At 44.2% G+C, this 19,534-nt stretch overlaps 1 protein-coding gene across 6 annotated transcripts in view; it reads left to right on the top strand.

The window, feature by feature from the left end:
• Positions 1-19,534, top strand: part of VPS26C (VPS26 endosomal protein sorting factor C) — a 107,701-nt gene that overhangs the window by 30,424 nt on the left and 57,743 nt on the right. Inside the window, exon 8 of one of the 6 annotated variants that reach the window (XM_030577893.1) lies at positions 742-7,105. The exons of the other annotated variants lie outside the window; for them this stretch is intronic. Coding sequence (XP_030433753.1) covers positions 742-824 — 83 coding nt within the window. The 3' untranslated portion in view covers positions 825-7,105. Of the gene's footprint in view, positions 1-741; positions 7,106-19,534 lie in introns of those variants that run through there. 6 annotated transcript variants of the gene reach the window in all.

Genomic DNA, 19,534 nt, shown 5'->3' on the forward strand with positions numbered 1-19,534 from the left:
CATCAGTGCACACCACAAAAACTCTTGTCTAGGCCTTTTTCTCCTCTCCTGAATATTACAATTGCCTCCCTCCTTCCTGACAACCTCATCAAACTTTCCACTTAGAAACATTCAAAATGTTTCTGCTAAAATCATCTTACTTAGAACTCTGATTATGAAGTTTCATTCTTTTGAATCTATCCCCTACATTGCTGCTGCTTTTCCACTACATAAAGCTTTTTGTGCTTGTGTTTAGGACCCTCCACAACTTAGCTCCTTCCTACTTTTGTATTTTAGTATCATCCCCAATTACATCTCCTCAACTTCACCAACTTTGATCATCCATTTTTGTGCTTCTCTTATATGTGCTCTTTTATATGTGCAACGCCCTCCTATGGATTTGTTTGGAGAACCACTACCTTAAACTCCTTCAAATTACTCCTCAAGATCTACTTCTTACTATGATGCTAACAGTAAATTACTAGCTAATAATGGCTAGACAGGTGGCTACCACTAATGCAGTTAGTCAAATATTTTATGGAGCTACGTATATGTTGACACATAGGCTGGAGAAATTGGTCATTTTTTTTAGTGCCCTGTTTTCTACAGTGTTGAATCATCTAGCAACAGATAATCCTAGAACACTAAAAACAGCTTGAAAGATTTATCTAAGATGAAAGCAGCTGAGACCAGGAGCCACAGAATTATCATTGTTTCTACTTAACGATTTGAGTTAATACCAAAGCTCCCTTTTTCCCCTAGAGTTCGAAGTTAACATTGTTGTCCTCCTGCATGATGATCATCTCATCACAGAAAATTTCCCACTGAAGCTCTGCAGGGTGTGAATATCCACAGGAGAATTGCTAATGGAGGAACAAGGAAATTCTTCAGCTACCAAATGGAAATTCAGTTCATATCTTCAAGCTTATTTTAATTGAAGGACTAAAACATTTGCTCATCTCACTATTGACTTCTTTGTTGGAAGGGAGTGCACTTCTCTGTAACTCTTACCAAACACTGTCTATCTTCTGATATTATTAATTGATGTGCTTTTCTGCTGAGATTCTTGCCAGGTATCTCTTTGAATTCAACAGCCATGATTCCCTTTCTCTCTCTCTCTCTCTCTCTTTCTTTTTTTTTTTTTTTTTTTTTTCTTTTTCCCCCTCTTCTCTTAAGAACCCTTAAGGGATGTTTTTTGCACATTCCTGTCATGCACAACACACAGTACGTTTCTATGAGTAATTCATAATTTAACGCTTGTGCCAACTCTTTAAATGTTTCCTTTATAAGGATCCTTGTATCTAAACAGCTAACAGGCCCTGCTATGTATTGGTGCTTGAAGGAGAGACTGTGAGATTAGATGTTTCATAAGCCGCCTCATCATATGGATGCTGAGAAACTTACTGTTCAGGAGATGTTTTGAGGCATTTGAATGGTGCTACAGAATTGCAACACAGTGTTACTGGAGCAGCATCACACAAAGAATATGAAATGAAAGGAAACTAAGTATGTTTCAGTTAGATTGGGAAGTGAATCCATTAATCAGGGGAACAACCTCAGAGCTAAAGCTTTTTATTGTAACAAAGTTGATACAACTATCACATTCTAGTTAGCTTGGTCAGTTACTTGCATAAGTTCTACTGCTTTGAGAGGACCGAACTGTCAAAAGAGGTTCTAGCTTGCAGTTGTACCAGACCTCCTGCTCTTGATTAGCCACTCCACGTTAATTTCTTTCCACCTACAACTGAGTTCTTTACCTAAAATCTAGTTGTGGTGTGAAAATGTGGGTTCTTACTTTGCTCTTGTGGCAACAGGCATCAGATGAAAGCTGCTGTCAGTATGCTTGGCTGCTACATTGTAGACTAGCTCTTTCCTGTGCCTGACTTTATTGCAAGGTAGAATGCTTTACTAAAGACTGCATAAACATATGTATGTTTTGACCACCCCAGTTAACGTTTTGCCTGCAATATGGCATTATATGGGTAATTATCTGAGCCAGTTACTAGCTGCTTCCCCTTTCATTGGACGGTTTAGTTGACATTTGCAGAATATGTCAAGGTGTAACTATGTTAGGGGGCATGGGAAAGGGGAAATGCTCCAGGCAGAAATGAATTATTTTTTACTATTTACTGATAAAAGCCTTTTTTTTCTTCAGTTAGAACATCTTTATTGGGTAGACATGCTTAAACTGCTACAGCAGGAACTAAACCAGGAGACTGTCTTGTTTTGGGGAGGTGGTGTAGGGTAGAAGAACTGTGTTTTTAATAACGTAAGAAAAATGTATGTATAAAGGCAAAGTGTGCTTTTTCTGAATGTATTTTTGCAAATAAAACCATCTGGGGAGGGGGAAGGAGGAAGAGGCACTGCAAAACAAAATGAGCAGGTGCCTAAAACATTAACTCAATCTTGAAGTAAAGACACTTGACAAAACATCTGATTCTGGCTTTACCCTTCCCGTCATCCAACAGAAAAATACAAAATTTTCCAGCTGGTCTGGCATCTGGTCTGGCTGATGGCAGAATCCTTGTTCAGCAATTTCTGTATTTTAAGGAATTAAAAACTTGAAGTTCTAAAAAACTAGTTTAACAATTTGCAGTATCAGCACAACATGTTGGCATTAAATAATAACACAATCCTCTCCTCAGCCACTACAAAAACAGTGTTTGCAAGTGATCTGGAAATATTATCACAAGATAATTTGGTGGGGAAATGAAGTCTGTGACTTTCAAATAGGCGGGATGGTACTAGACTGCCAGCTATTGGCCAGTACCAAAATGGCCATGTGAATTTACAGATTTTTAGCGATCTTTTGTAAGCATGTAATGAACATCTAATGGAAACAATGTATAAATAACACTGCTGTGAATCCTGTATTTAGTTTAGAGAGTACTGGCATTGTATCCTTGCATTGTCACAGCAGGAACAGTTGACCGACACCCTCCAGCACAGGCCTATGCCAACCTAGATCATCCCACTGAAGTGCTTGTTCAAATGTGACACCTGCTGGAGTGTGTGAGACAAACTATGAAGATTATTCTGGATCTGCTAGAGAGGAGAGCATGTTAAAGCTCGCAGCTAATCTTGCTACATGGATGATACCCTTTCCGCTAGTAATATCAATGTAATGGAAGGAACACTATTTATTTTCCTTAGGGCAGAGAGAGCACATGAGTCCTCCCCTTCCATTTACTAAGCCATTTGGCTGAAAAGATGCAGGGTGGGGGAAAAGATTGCCCTCCAAAAGCTAAGCTATGATTAGCAGGAAGTCACGTATATTACCTTCCTTGTGCTTCACTGTCATCTGTTTCTTTATTGTTCAGGTATGAAAGACTCTTGCTTGGATCTTTGAACACAGTGGTCCAGTTACTATGTACTGTTTACAGCATAAACAATAGATTTTTGCCCCCATGTTGAGAGTGGGGAGATGGTAATTAGTGGGCCCCAGAACCTTAAATTACCAGGTGTTTTTTTTTTTAAGACATTGTTTTTCTGCTCTTCAGAATTTGGGATTGGTGGAAGCCCAGAGACTCTCATCTGTACTCTATTTACATTTTTCATAGTCTCTCTTCATCACTACAGAGAGGTTTGGGGCTTTTTGACAGACTAATCTTTACCATGAATTGAAGTTGATGACTCTGCTCCTCTATACTCAAATGTTAGCAGAGCTGGTCAAATTCCAAGGCACAAATTAAAATGTGACTTGCTATAGAGTGACAGTTTTTCTTTACTTCTAGCAGCATTAAAACTGGAAAGTAAGAACATCCAGAAAAGGCTGTGACTTCTTGACTTTTTCCTCAGCCCTCAATCTTCTATTAATTCAAAGCCCTTCAGCAGTATTCCATAGGTCAAATTTGAAAGTCCCCAAAACTGTTTGATCTCACTGAAACAACTATGATCTAGCCCCTAAGCCACAACCATTAATACTGAATAGCTTTTAACAAATCTCTTTATTTCACACCATTAGGGGAATATCATTAAATCACAATCTAACTAGTTTTATTATCCTTTTCTAAATTTTGTTGATCATAACCAGTTTTCTAGACTATGGCCCTTCAATATTAGTTCATGACCGTAAGCCTGCGTCTGTGAAGTTTTGTCCTGCTCATTTCAGGAGAGGTAGCTATTGCTTGCAGTGAACTAATTTTTTTGTTCATCTAACCTATCTGAATTCTGAAGCAGTTTGGACTTTTAAAGTGAGCTACTGATGGTAATCATTCAAACTTCCCCTTTTAAGCTGGAAATTATGTGAAGTAGCATTTTCCCTTTCAAGTCTGTGGACTGGTCTACATCTGCATAGCTACATTGCTTGAGGATGTGAAAAAAACCACACCCCAGAGTGATGTGTTTAAGCTGATTTAACTGCAGGTGTAGACAGCATTAGGTTGATGGAAGAGTTCTCCCATCAGCCTACCTACTGCCTCTCTCTGGGAGGTGGATTTCCTAACCAACAGAGTGCTTCCTGTCAGCATGGGGAGCATCTTCAGTGAAGTGCTATAGTAGTACTGCTGCAGTGTTTTTCAAGTGTGGGCAAACCCTCAGGAAGGGGGATTATCTACGCTGCCAGGAAAACCCCTGCCTGTCAGCATAGGCAGTGTCTACACTGAAGAGCTACTGCAGTGCAGGTGCACTGCTGTAGCATTTTAAGGATGGATGAGCCCTGCTAGGTCTGTCACACTTTTCTAAGAGCAAGGAAATCTCTAACTGAACTAGTTAGAAAGCTCATACTTAAAACCAAAGTGGATGAGATCTGTAATCAGCAATCCACCCTTAAAAATACTTCAGACTGTAGCAAGGGAGAGTGGCTGTAGTAAATGTTTAATTCAAATACCCAGCTAGCTCTTTGATGCTTGTTTTGCAGTTTCCAAATAGAAGACCGTCCTATCTAGCTGACTTCTCCAAGTAAGTGAGATTCAGGACCTAGCACTGAGCAGTTTTCAAAGTTTTGGTTTTTTCAGTTCTGGAATGCTAGAATACACTTCTGCACCAAGAGGTGAAGTCTGCAGCTGCAGAATGCATGGAGTCCTTGCTGTAGTGAAATCTTAGATACTGTTGTGACAAGTGCTTTTTAAAAATGTGTATGAATGAATGCACATTAGTCTTAGTCACTGAAGGACCTGCACTACTGGCCATGCCCAAAAGCAAAACCAGTAGCTCACAGATTTATATCCGGTAACACTGTGGAGGAAACATGGCCTATTCTAAAGTTGTATATATTGAAAGTAGGGTAGGTGCTGATTGTGCAGGGGCCCTTATGGTGAGGAGCTGCCATGTTATTCTACACCTTGTAACCCACAACAATGGAAAGGAGTTGGAAACACACTGTCATCACCAATTACTGCTTCAATTACTACTAGTCCCTCCACCCATCCAAACACCTCCCCTCCCAGTAATGCTAGTGAGCACGCATCTCTATCTCCAACTGCTTTTTTCTCCTTTTTCCTTTCTGATGCTGGATGAGTCTAAGCTGGGATGGGGGCAGCTGGGAGTCTCATTCCCAACCTCTAGGCCAGGGGTGCAGCAGGCAGCTTCTTACACGCAAAGGTGCGGTGCTGGGGAGCAGGGCTGATCACCCTGACCTTTTAAGGAGGCATTGGGAGAGTGGGGAAATGGAAAAAAGGAGTTTTGCCCGTTCCACATGCTGAGGAAGGAAGGAAGCCTCAGAGCACAAGTAGCAGCTTGGATTGACTGTACAGACTGGTGGGCTTTCCTTCTAAACCTGGAGGAGAACCTGAAAGCTCACAGTATTGGCAACCCCCCACATATTTGCATACACAAAAACCTAGCATTGCTTTTCCATCCTCCCATCTGCAGGAGCTTCCTCTTTTCAGGCCTGTCTGGAGGTAGCAGGAGTTCTTCATTCCTAGCAGGGGGCCTGATCTTCACCCCTCAAGCTGGGGTGCAAGAGGAGCCAGAAGAAAGCAACTGCATGGGGCTGAGCAGTGGCTGTGGCAAGTACTGACTGTCTGGGCAAGCAGCTGGTTGATTGGCCCTGGGGTTGGGGGCAAGACTAGAGCAGCACAGCCAGTGAGTTGGGTGTTGTCACACTAGGGATTTATACCATATCAACCTATAGATTTGGCAGGGCTGAGACTGACACAACTGGATTACTTAACAGTGGACTTTTAAGGTAAAGAGTTATAATATCTGATATTGCTGTGGGGTGGGCTCTGCAGCTAAGGCAGTTGCTCGGTGAGGGTGTGGCCACTTTTACAGGTTTCACTGGGTTTTGTAGCGTTCAAGCATGCTTTCCAAAACGGCTCTTGAAACCCACCCCCCTCTTAGCTACCACTGTACTTCACCATCCTCCTGGCTGTGGTGCTCTGAGGAGGACCATTGAAGCAGGGGAGTGGGGGGAGTTCGACAGGAAGAGCAGCACTAACTCCAGAGCAAGGTGTAAAGAGATCTCAGCACTGAATATGGACAGTCATAAGGAGCGGAATTTTTTTAATTGAAGTCTGCCCTGCATTTGACAGTGTGAAAACACAACAAATACTACTCCTGGGGGAGCTCAGGTACCTACCATGCAGAATTTTTCTCTCAGAAAATACATTCTGCCAGAAGATGCAGCAGTTACTCCTTTCGCCCAGCGGGGGCTGCTGTGGCACCAGAACAGAGAGCAGCTGCAGATAGAGAAGAGAAAAGATGCTACCTTCCCCACAGTGCTCTGCCTATGGGGCCAGCCAGATCAGTGCATTGAGTTATATGGGGACAGGTCACAGACTGGAGTAGTTGGGGGGACAGAGTGGGTAGAAGCTGAATGGAGGTGGGGGGTGCAGGAACACAGGGATAGTGGGGTGGCTGAGTAGGGGCACAGGAACTGGACAGGGGTGTAAGACCACATAAGGGGAGGGGGTTAGCTGAATGGTGGTGTGGGGCAACGAGGAGGGGGTGGCTGAGTGGGGGGTGCAAGGCCACATAGGGACGGGGAGAAGGTGGTTGAGTGGAGGTGCAAAGATGCGGGGGGAGGGAGATGCAAGGTTGCATAGGGATGCGGGGAGGATGAGTGGCTGAGTAGGGGTGCAGGGACACATTGGGCTGGGGGGCAGATGTACCTGACTGAATGAGAGAGGCTAAGGGTGAGCCAGGATTTGCAGAGTGGAGGCTCCTTAACAATCCCTTCCTACACCAAAAAAGCCTAATACCGTACTTCTCCCACCCACAGCCAGCAGCCCTCCATGTTCAGACCCAGGCTCCTTCCCAGCAATTACTTCCTTCTCCCTCAGCTCCTCCATTATCCCTTACTCCTCCAAGACTTTGCACTGTTTCTGAGGGGTGCGGGAAATGTGTTTCTGTATTGCAGTTTAAATGAATTACTACTCAGTTCTGTATTAATATGCCTAGTAAGGAACCTATTTGTCAGAAAACATTTCCTGAATCTTTTTTCATTGTCCGTGTTACAGACATACTTGTTGAGAGGTATTTTGAAATAAATTACCAAAGTAATTGAAATTGGCGTGCTTATATTGTGTTATTTTGACAAATAAAATATGTAATATTGCAAAATTTTAAAACACTGTGCACAGAATTTTTAATGTTTTGGTGCAGAATTCCTCCAGGAGTAAAATAAGGTACAGTAATCACAGAGCAGCATAATTTCTCCCTCTAAATTAAAGCATGTTATTCCAAGGTAAAACTGTAGTGGGAATCTAGAATTGATCTAAAGTTATCCTAACAAAACTGTGGAAGCTACATCACCTTAATGACACTGAGTGATATAAATTCTTACAGAATGCTCCTTGCAAAAGCAGCAGCCATCAGACAGACATGTTTTGTTCCACTATGTCAATGCATGCATAATTTGGATTTCAAAGATGATGTTGGCCTTAATCATAAAGTTGCTAACTCTTTAGCTAACAAAGAGAATCAGGTAAAGAACCAAAGTAAATGCAATTAATTGGTTTTGATTTATATCTGATATGAACAAAGCTTGCTTAAAATTGACATACAAAAACCTTTGAATGGGAAATTTTTAAAATCAAAGAAATTTTAAAGAGAACCCCACACAATTTTTGATAGTTTTAGAAATATCTACTGTTCTTATATTATTCAGTTGCAGCCATCAGGGTGGATTGCTTTAAATCTGAGCAATTTTAATCACAGATTTTAATGATGATTTAAATCAGCAAACAGGAAATTTTGATTTAACTCATGATTTTTAATCTTTTGCATTTATACTTCTTAATTTTCCTAAAGAGAGCTTGATTCTCATTGATTCATAACCATTATAACATGTTTATTCGGAACTAAATATAGCCTTTACACCAAATTTGGGTTTTTATTTTCTAACCAGGAGACTGATATCTATACTTGTTTGTTGAAGCAATTATGTAGATTCTGACATTTATTCAGATTCTTTATCTTGTTAGAAAATGGTGAATGATGCATTTCTTATTTACTCGATGATTAATTTTTTACTTGTGTTTTGTGTCAGACTCTATTTAGATAGAAATTAAAATTTAATTAAATGCACAAAACCAGCATTTTGATTTTTTTTATTATTAGTTTGATAAAACTACCTTAAATGTCCTGAATATGTAAGAAAATTATCCAAATAGTTTGCATTTAAAATTAACTGGTTTATTAAAGAAAGGAAGTATTATCTGTAGTTAGTGAATTGGATTGATGGCCACCATGACATCTAAAATCTTGAACTAGTAGAATTCATCCTCCCATACCTCATTTTTATTCATAGATTGGTAGAGGAAAACAAGCTTCCCTGGTTTTCCAGCTCCCAATTGGTTTAATTTTTTAATTAACTTTTGAATAAACTTAAATGAAAAAAAAAATCTCTCTGCACCTGCATAAGAGGCTATTGCTGTCAAAAGCTGGTTTAGCATTGCAACAAACCCTGGTTTCAGGTGCTTAGCCAGTGGCTTCTACCAGTTCAGTGCTTTTTTACTTTCTTTAAAACTTTTATAAGCAAAGATATACTGCTTAATATTATTGTTTTTAAAATAATTTAAATGACTTTAGTAGTTTCTAGTAAATCTAAGCATTAACTTGGGTTGCCAATTTCAAATTTTACTTTTAAATAGTTTTGGTACTTCTTGGAAGTAAACCTAGGTTTAATTTAAATCCAGAAAATCTGATTTTTTAAAAAAATTGTTTTTAATCATATATATTTATCCACACTACTGGCAACTATACCTAGGAGTATCACTGGGTAAATGTTGAAAATTATGTGACTGACTTTGGTTTTTTTTTTAAATAATTAAGAAGTGTTGTCTGTGACTGGTGTTTTGTTGGTACAGTGAAACAGAAAACTTTTCTTCTTTATATAAGAGTATATATTATATTTGCCACCAAGTCTGCAAATGCTTCTCTAGTAACCTCTCAGAAGGAGAAGAATTAATTCACTGTTGTAAGGAAGTGAGGTACGACCTTAGGGAAGTATTTGCACTGACTCATCACCAAGTGTTAGATTTATTGGGAGTGATGCACTGTGGGGAGATGTTTGCCTCACTGTACTAAGTTTAGTTGGCATAGACAGGCAATTATTTCCAGTATGACTGTTACCTGAATGGAATGTCAAATACTCATAAATGAGGGAGCAACACTCCAGCAAAGGAAATACGCATGGGCTGCCTCCTCAGCCCATGCATATGAAACAGAGTATAGTTAAAGCAGATGCAATAAGTACTTAAGTATTGATGTGACTCTTATTTTGCTAGCATATGTTGATAGTGCTGTTCCTGTGGAAGACATGGTGGACTGAGCAAAACTGCAGCCACTTCATTCAGCCACCAGGAGGCAGGAGGGAGAGATTGGACAAGATGTTAGTGGGCAGCCACTGCACAGTTTGCAATTTTTCTTCCATTAGACACATTGGGGTGGGCAGTATAATGTAATGCCCTGAAAGAGGGCTGGATAAATGTCCCCCCCTCCCCTGATATCAAGAGCAGAGTGCTGCTGCTCCTTCTCCTTAGGGAGGAGGGGATGTAGGCCAGACAGTGTTGCTGGGGTTCTACACCCAGTGTTGGGCTAGCCACCTTGAGAGTTAGGAGTTACAACTGCAGGAAATGCTTGTGTGCGCCATTGTACTGGAGCTGAGAGAAGGGAGAGGAGGCTGGAGGGGTCCCTCAGAAAAAATGGCCTGCTATGAGTGACATGGATCTTTAGAAAGAATGTGCCAACGACTATAGAAACAGCTCTCTTAGCGCAGAATCCTTACTAGGCATCGTTAATGTTCATCTCATTGTCTCTGTGTTTGTCTGTTGTGACGACTACTATGTTAGAAATTGGTACATTCTGCATGTCTATTTGTATGAATATCTTAAGGAATTATATTGCTGCAATCATATTCTAGGTCTTAACTGCTCCCCCATCCACAACTGCTTGACTCTGCCTTGATTCTGAGACTGTGGATGTTGGAGTCAATTCAGTATGGTTTCTGGGATATTCCAACCCACCACTACATCCCTGCTTTTTGCCTACAGCATAGGAACGAGTCTGGTGATCCAGCAATCTCTTACCTTTGGTTTTTTTCACCCATTATTTATTTTTGGACAGGAGCAGATGCTCTCCAGCCTGTCATCACCTGGGGAACACATCAGTTTTTTACTTCCATAGCTGCACTTGCTCTTTCCCACTCCTTCATAGCAGAGCAGTCCAGAGAGCAGCAGGGAAAACCCATATGGTTCTCTATTTGTGAAGCAACTCTTTTTCAGGCACTGAGAGACTCAACTACACCTTAGTTGCCCACAGCCCACCAACCCTCACGCTGCTAGGACAGAGCTTTGAGACAAGAGGAGAATGAACGCCAAGAGGCACCAAAGGCAGCTCTCTCAATTTTAATTCCTGTTCCTCAACTGAAAAGGAGCAGCTTTCAGAATGCAACCATGACCGGGGGAAATTCTGCTGCCCAGCTTCGCTCCTCATTCCTCACTAACAGGTAACATCTCTCACCTGTTGAATTGGGGGGCAGCCTACTGTTGCTGCAGGAGCCTCTAACTCAGCTAACCAGCAATAATTCTTCCAACAAGGGAACACGTTGGCAGTTCAGTTTCTTCTGATCACTTTGTTTTACGTAATTTAACTTTGATTTGTTTTCATGCAGCAGAGACTTCAGTTCAGCTTCCAGAGCCACTCTCACCCGTAGCGCAGCAGCAAGGAAGACCTCCAAGCATTGAGCCACATGCAAGAAGTGGCACAGGCAACTTCCCAGTAGCCTCAGTGAGTGAGCTATGCCCTGCTGCCCCAAGCTGCCAATCTTCACTCTGGCATGCCAAGGTCTCAGACCCCACCCAAGGCCACAACTCCACTGTGGTAGGCTGCACCAAGAACATGAGGATTCCTGCAGAAAGGAGAAGCCCTCACAGGGCTAAGTCTTGCAAACTCCAGAGGTTCCAGGACCCAAAAATGCAAAAGCAAACATCACCTTCATTAAGGCTTTTCATGTTGTTAATGAGCAAGTGGTGTAAAAATCACAGGTTAAACCTGCTCCTTCACCTTTCTCCCTGGAGGGAGGGTTTGCTGGGGCTTATCTCCTAAACTGAAGCTCTCACTGTGCTCTGTATCAGGTACACTGCCCTTCCCCTCCCCCACATTGCAGCATCTCTGGGCAAGTTTCAAGGAGCACTGTAATGGGAGTTGTACTTTTCTGGCTTTCAGCCCACTGCCCCTCATTCTGCCAGGGAAAGGAGTTCAGAGCCTGAAGGAAGGAGTCTCTCTAGATGTACAGACTCTCACACTCAGAGGGTAGCTCCACAGTAGCACACAAAGCTTGTCAGGAAGATGACTCCCCATGCCTTATGCAGCTGCACCATTTTGGGATTACAGGGAGGTAAGTGAGAAATCCTTTCCTGTATTCAGAATTGGTCCAGATCTACTGAGTTAAGCCCTGAGTGACTCTAGTTCTTTCCTAAAGTGCTCAGAGGGCTGCTAGCCAGCTTTGGGGGGACAGTCAGACATAATTTCAGGCTCCCCCTCTATTGGGCCATTCCCACAATTAGGATATTTGACCATAGGCATAGTTTGTACTCCTCTTAGTCACCTTCCATTGTTCCTACCTCATCCCTGATTTCAGAGGAGTAAAACTAGACTGGATTTCCAAGGCTTGAGCTGCTTTATAGCATAAGCTTTGTGAGGGTTAAGTATCATCATCATCCTTAAGTATTCCCGTTGTCCCAGGCTGGTGTGTACAATGGTGGATCCACATACATACAGGCATTCATTAACCAGCAAGATTTTCATAATACAATTTCACGATAATCAGAATTCACACATTGTACAGACAACTCCAATTTTTCTTTAAAGGGAGACATATCTAATTGTTTTTAGGTTTAATGTAACTTCAAGTCATTGTCAATGCTTATCTGTTAATGGAATGTTTCTAAAGCTTTGGAAGAGCTCCTGTGGGAGCCTCAGTTGAAAGCCAGTGGCTAATTTCTGTAACTTGAAAGCAACACCACCAGACTACTTCCAAATTCCACAGGTCAGATGCATTACCCGTTTTTATGAATGAGTACAAAAGCTGCTAGCAGAAAGAAAATTATCAGATAAGAAATTTCTCTCTCATTGTCAAATTTGACAATGTGTAGAAAAATAGTGGCCAAGGTTGAAATGGAACCTGAAAAGGATACGGCAGCAGGAAGCCAATGGGGAAATACCGGGCATCCTAATGCAAACTGGAGACTGTCCTTCTACAGTTATCTGTTGAGCACGTTATCAGGAAGGAATAGGAAAATATCAACCAGGGCAAAAGCCTCAGCCAACAGGCCACAAAGCTTTAAAAAATTTAGGAAAGAACAGTTGTTACTTTACAGTAACTGTAGTTGTTTAATATGTGCTATCCACATAGATTTCATTCCTGGTGCACGACCCTCATGAATGCAAGACTGGTTTCATTTGGCCAGGAGTGTCCATTAGGGCTGCATCTGTGGCCTGGATGTCCGTGTTCCCCCCACTGGTGCCACAACCCTTCAGTTCCTCTCTCCCACATTTGTAGAATTCTGTAGTAGCAATGAACGAGGGCAGGTCATGAAATTCACGTGGACAAGACACCTCGAAGAACCAGAGTTACTGCAATACATGGAGCCATTTTCTCTTTTGACTGTCTGTCCACAGAGATCCCACTTATGGTGACCTTCCAACAGTTACTGCCTTACTTGCAGTTGGTTACTAGGAGGCCTATTTAAACAGGGATTGTTGAACAGCACTACTAAAGTTGGCATCTGATCTAGAAGCCTCAACTAAGGAATGGTGTTGGGTAAAAGTGTGGACTGAGCTCCACGTAGGCACCCTACAGATTTCAGAAGCCAGGCTAGTACTAAAACTTGACCATATAGGTTGCCTGCACTGTAGTGGAGTATGCTCTAATAAGCACAGAAGGATTTTAATCTGGCTAACTCACTTAGCTTTATGGCAATCTAGTTGAGGTTGTCCTGCTTAGCACCAGAATGTTCTGAATTCCAGTTAAACAGGCAGCACCCAGGCTGCTAGGTGTAATGATATGATGCTGAAGACTGGGTGCAGAATCTGACTCTAGTTCGGCAACACTGTTGGGTGTGGTAGGTAACTGGAAAGAGGACTGCATTGACAGGCTCACCAGATCAGAGTTCCAAAACTGCCTGGCCCATCCTGGGACTACCTTGATCATCAATTGTGTCTTGCCTCAGTTTCCTCAGAACACACTGTGTCGTGGGGATGGAGGGAAGGCATACATTGGACACCATGGACCCCAAGACCTTTTGCAGGACTGAGTTGTTGAGACACCACTTGTGGGTGTCTGAGAATTGTCGTCTGAGGATCTGCTAGTCGGAGTTCCAAACACCTGAAGGATGGAGGGCCAATGGCATGTTGTGATGCTGAATACACCAAGTCCAGAGCCAAGTGGCTTCCCTGTCTAACATAATGCAAAGCTGAGTTGTTGCCTGTCAACACCTGGACTGTGGTTCCCTGGAGTAAAAACAGGAATGCTTTAGACACAGAGTGGATGGCTCTGAGTTCCAGGATATTTATGTGCAGATGAACTTGCTGAGGGAACCATGGGCCCTCTGTTTGTAGGAGCCAAATGAGCCATCCCTCCTGGAGGCATCTGTCACCAGAGTCTTGGTAGGTATTGATGCAGAGAATGGCACTCCCTTGCAAATCTGAAGAGGGTCTTTTCACCAGCTGAATGAGGAAAGGACTTCTTGTGGGACCATAAGCTGGATGTCATGTGACATTTGTTGGAGAGAATACACTGATTTCAACCACCTTTGCATGGAGAGTAGGTGAAGTCTGACAAATTGCATCATATATGTGTATGCGGTCATGGTGTCTGAGAAGTCTGAGGCACACTGTGACTGATGTCTTTTGTGTAAGTTTGAAGTTGGTTGATGAGGTCTACTAGAGTTTGGAACTTTTCTCATCATCTTTGAACCTACCACAGCTCGTATGAATGCTATACTTGCAGTCAGTATGAGTGTAGATTTTTCTCTATCTATGTTGAAGCTCAGTGTGGTAAGAAGCTGTAGAATTACTTAAACAGAGTTGGTCTCCTGTTGGACTGATCTTCCCCATGTCAATCAGTCAAAGTAGGGGCTAGACCTTGATACCCTGTCTCCTTAAGTGAGCTACCACATCTGCCAAACACTTTAACTCCCATGGTGCAATCTAGAATAGGACACCTTCTGCCTTCCCAATTTAAGATGAGAAAATAATGTGAGTAAAATCATTTGTACCTTAACTGAGGACACCACCTCCACTCCTTTAAGATGTAGGATAGAGTTTAGCTCTTGCTTCAACAGTACCTCCTTAGATTTCCTGAAAAGGGATGTGGAAGGAAGGCAGCAATAGGAAGGGTGTAGAACTGCAGTCAATATCCTGTACTGATAATTTCTAGGACTCTCTGGTGTGTGGTCATCCCAGTCCAGGCTTCCTTGGGGGGAAAAAAAGGAAGGTTACACCAAAAGGAAGAGGGATGGTACAAATCCTCCATAGGCTCTGCCAGACTCTTGACTGTGGTGTCAAAACCTGCTGGTGAGATGAATATGAAGAATAGCTCTGGAACCTCTGTAGGACTAGCTTGATAGCTCTGAGCTCCAGCTGCTTTAATGCTCTGGTTCTTTGCCCTGGCTTTCTAAACTCTTTGTGCTATCCTGTGCCCTTCCTGTCAGGCTGGCATTGGTTGTGAGTATGTGTGGGTCTGGAAGGCATGTGCGAAGATCCTTGCAAATATTTTGTGGAATTGTCCATCATCTTAGAGTCAGCACCTGGTTTGGAACCAGTTCCTGATCTTGCAGGTGTTCCAGTGAATGGTTCCATACTTTCAGGTGCCTCCAGGCCTCTTCTCTGATATAGGACCCTTACCCATGAGGTGATTTCTGTATACAAAACCAAGAGGCCCAGCAGCTGTAGATATTTCATTACGGTTGGTCTTGCACACTTTACCAACATAGATATCAAGTTCTGAATCTTGTGGAATCTGTCCTATCATGAGTAGACCTTTTGCTACAGCAGTGCTCCCAGATGAACTCTCTTTATGGAGGAAGACCAGGAGCTCTTCTTGGTGTTTATCACAAATTGATGTGCTTGAAGCTGATCCAGCATCCAGACTGTGGCACAGTGTGCCGCTGCTTGGTCAAAGCTCTGATCAAAATGTCATCTAGGAGGGGATATAGTGAGTGCTCTGAATCCTGAGTTTGGCTATTACCAGCAACAACATCTTGGTAAAGAGCCTGGGGGCCAACAAATGGCCAGAGAGTAGCATTTGGTACTGATAGCAAGCCGTGATGTATGTGAATCTCAGTCTGTGGTTATATGCTCATATAGGAATGTGCATCTGCTAGAATCACAGAAGCAAGGAAGTCCCATCCAAAATCTTGTCATCTTCATCCATTTGTTGAGCCACTTGAGATCCTGGATGGCTCAAACAATATACCACTACTACCACCACCCACTTCTGGACAGTGAAGAAAGTGGAGTATTGTCTTAGGAATCTTGCTTCTGAAGGAATCCTTTCTATTGTTCCTGTGTCCTGGAGATGTGAGATTATTTCATTAACAGCAGCTCACATTTAATGGAAGTCATTCGAGATGGGGGAGTGGATGAAGACAGGATGGGATGAAGTCCTTAGTTTGAGGTAGTATCTGTACTCTGTAACTCTGCTGTTTTGGTTTGGCAGCACTTTCTGCCACAATGTTGTCTAGTTTTTCCCCAGCAAGGAGCTTGTGAATTTAGATGAGCAAGAATTTCTTTGGAGTGAGAGTGGTGAGATTCTAGGGATGAAACCAGTTGTGGCATCCGACTGCTAAGCTGGATGCCATGGCCCTCATTGAAAATCCCATTGCAAGAGCAAAGGCTGTTGCAAAAGAAATTTTCAAAGTGTAGCCAGACCTTATGGCTTTAAGGTCATCCAGCCAGGACGTTGCGGCTTTTGAAAGCAGGAATGCTCTAAGAGTAGCTGATGAAGCCTCCAAGTCCCTTCTGAGGATGGCTTCTACTTTTCTAAGTTAGAGCCTTGGGAAATAAATCCCCTTCAGGTGGTATTACCATACCTTTTCCTAGAGATACTGCTGCAGCATTGACTGTTGGTATCTCTTAGCAATTCTCAAACTGTGGGTCGGGACCCCAAGTGGGTTGCAACTCTGTTTTTAATGGCGTCACCAGGGCTGGCATTAGACTTGCTGGGGCCGGGGGCCAAAGCCCAAGCCCCACTGCCCAGGCCTGAAGCTGAAGCCCGAGCCCAAAGGCTTCAGCCCTGGGCAGTGGGGCTCAGGTTACAGGCCCCCTGCCTGGGGTTTTGGCTTTGGCTCCTCCATCCCACCCTTGCCTGGGGCCATGGGACTTGGGCTTTGGCCCTCTCCACCTCCGGCAGCAAGGCTTGGGCGAGCTCAGTACCCCCTCCTGGGGTTGTGTAATAATTGTTGTTGTCAGAAAGGGGTCATGGTGCAATGACGTTTGAGAAACCCCGATATCTCTAATGGCATTTTTGCGGTGCTTGCAATTTAGATACAAGTGTATGCCTATTTATGCGCTTACTCTGGTCAGATAGTTCCAATTCCTCCCTGATTATGTCCTCATGGATGGGTACCTTGGGACTTCTGTCTGTTGGAGGGATCCAGTTTGGGTTGTTTACTACTTTTTGATAGTGAAGCCTGAGATTAGTCCAAGAAAAGGACAGTTATCTGTTCCGTAACTGGCGTTTGAGATGTTGCTCATGTCTATTCCACAGTAGGTGTGCGTGCTCGCCATGTGCACTAGTGCCAGAAGTTTTTCCCTTAGCAGTACCTATTGGGGGAGCACTGCTGCGACCTCTGGAGTGGTGCCTCTATAGCGCACTATAAGGGGAGCCATGCACAACCCCCACCCTCAGTTCCTTCTTGCCGGACCAACTCTTGACAGAGAGGAAGGATGGCGGGATGTAGAATAGACATGAGCAACATATCTCGAAGAACACGTTACAGAACAGGTAACTGTCCTTTCTTCTTTGAGTGCTTGCTCATGTGTATTCCACAGTAGGTGATTGCAAGCTGTGTCTGACAGGTGGGTAGGAATTCAGATTCCCTGGCTGAAGCACAGCCCTACCAAAAACAGCATCATCCCTGGTGAACAAGTGCACTGAGGACCAGGTAGTGGCCCTACAGATGTCCTGGATAGGGACATGGGCCATAAAGGCAGCCGATTAGGCCTGAGCTCTTAGCCTGAGCCTTTATGATAGGCAGTGCGGGAACCCCTGCTAGGTCGTAGCATGTCCAGATGCACAACGTGATCCACCGGGACAGTTGCTGGGTGGAGATCGGTTGGCCCTTCATGTGCTCTGCCAAGGCAACAAAGTGTTGCAAACACCTATAGAATGGCTTAATCCGCTCCAGATAAAAGAAACAACCAGCGCGCATTGAGAGTATGAAGGCAGCGTTCCATGTTAAAAGCATGCGGCTTAGGGCAGAAGACAGGTAGGAAGATGGCCTGGTTCATGTGAAAGGCTGAGACCACCGTGGAGAGGAATGCAGAGTGTGGGCGGAGCTGAACCTTGTCTTTGTGAAAGACTATTGGGGGGGGGGGTCACAGGTCAGGGCCCTAAACTCTGAGACCTGCTGGACTGACGTGATGGCCACAAGGAAGGCTACCTTTCAGAAAAGGTGAGACCACGAGCATGTGGCCAGGGGTTTGAATGGGGGCACCGGGAGGGGGGACAGCACCGAGTTTAGATCCCACTGAGGGACAGCCATTCTAGCATAAGGGAAGGACTGGTCTAGCCCTTTGAGGAAAGGCCCAGTGATGGTGGATGGAACATTGAAATAGCTGCTAGGTGCACCCCAACAGAGGAAGGGGCCAGGCCTTGAGTTTGAAGGGAAAGGAGGTACTCAAGGACAAGCTGGAGTGGGGCAGACAGGGAGACACCCTGCTCACCTGGAGAACTGGGACCATTTTGCCAGGTAGGTCTGGTGCATGGATGGCTTTCTAGTTTCGAGGAGAAGAAGCCTGACCCCCTCTGAACACCCTCTCTCGTCCACATTTAGCTATTGATCAGCCAGGCTGTCAGACGGAGAGAGTCCAGATTGGGGTGGAGGAGGTGGCCCTGGTCGAGGAGGTCCTGGTGGAGTGGCAACAGCCGGGGAGAGGCCCCCTGAGTAAGCCTAGAAGGGTCCTGTACCAATGCTGCCGGGACCAAGCTGGCGTGATTAGGAGGACACATGCCTTGTTCGTTTTTACTTTCTCCAGGACCTTGGTAATGAGGGGAAACAGGAAAAGCATAAAGAAGTTGGCCTGACCATGACAGGAGGAAGGCGTCTGAGATCTTGTTCCTACCCACACCTGCCTTGGAACAGAACCTGTAGCAATGGTGGTTCTGCCTAGTAGTAAACAGGTCTACTTGAGGAGAGCCCCATGCTCGGAAGAGCTGGTGCGTGACCTTCGAGTGGAGCGACCATTCAGGAGAAAACCCTGCTCAGGCGATCTGCCTGTGTGTTGTTGGCACCCGGCAGGTGGAAGGCCTTCAGGGAGATGTCGTGGGCTATACAAAACTCCGAGAGGTTGAGGGCTTTCCAGCAGAGAGCCAAGGACCATGTCCTGCTTTGCCTGTTGATGTAAAACATTGCGGTGGTGTTGTCCATGAGTACTCTGACCACCTTGCCACGTAGCTGTGAGCTGAATGGCCCACAGCCTAAGCGTATCGCCCTGAGTTCCCTGACGTTTATGTGAAGGGACAACTACACAGCTGACCACATTCTTTGTGTCTGAGTTCCCTAGGTGGGCCCCCCAGCCCAAGTCTGATGTGTCAAACACTAGGTCTAGTGACAGAGTCAGGTCCCGGAAGGGAATTCCCTGGAGCATATTGGCCGGGCAGGACCACCATTGTAGTGTGGCGATCACTGGCACCGGAACCGAGAGGCCCTTGTCCAGTTTGTCCTAGGCCTGGGAGAACTCTGAAGCCAGCCAGAGTTGGAGGGAACCCCAACTAACTAAACTGGAACTTTTATTGAACTAACACAGGTACTAACAATGAAACAAGTTCTGGATGAGCTGCAGCAAAGCTGGAGCTGGTAGTTCTGATGCACCATCACTGGTGGCAAGAAGGAACTGAGGTGGGGGGAGCGCATGGCTCCCCTTATAGCGCTAGAGAGGCACCACT

This window comes from Gopherus evgoodei, chromosome 1 (assembly GCF_007399415.2).
Source record: "Gopherus evgoodei ecotype Sinaloan lineage chromosome 1, rGopEvg1_v1.p, whole genome shotgun sequence".
NCBI classification, from domain to species: domain Eukaryota; kingdom Metazoa; phylum Chordata; order Testudines; family Testudinidae; genus Gopherus; species Gopherus evgoodei.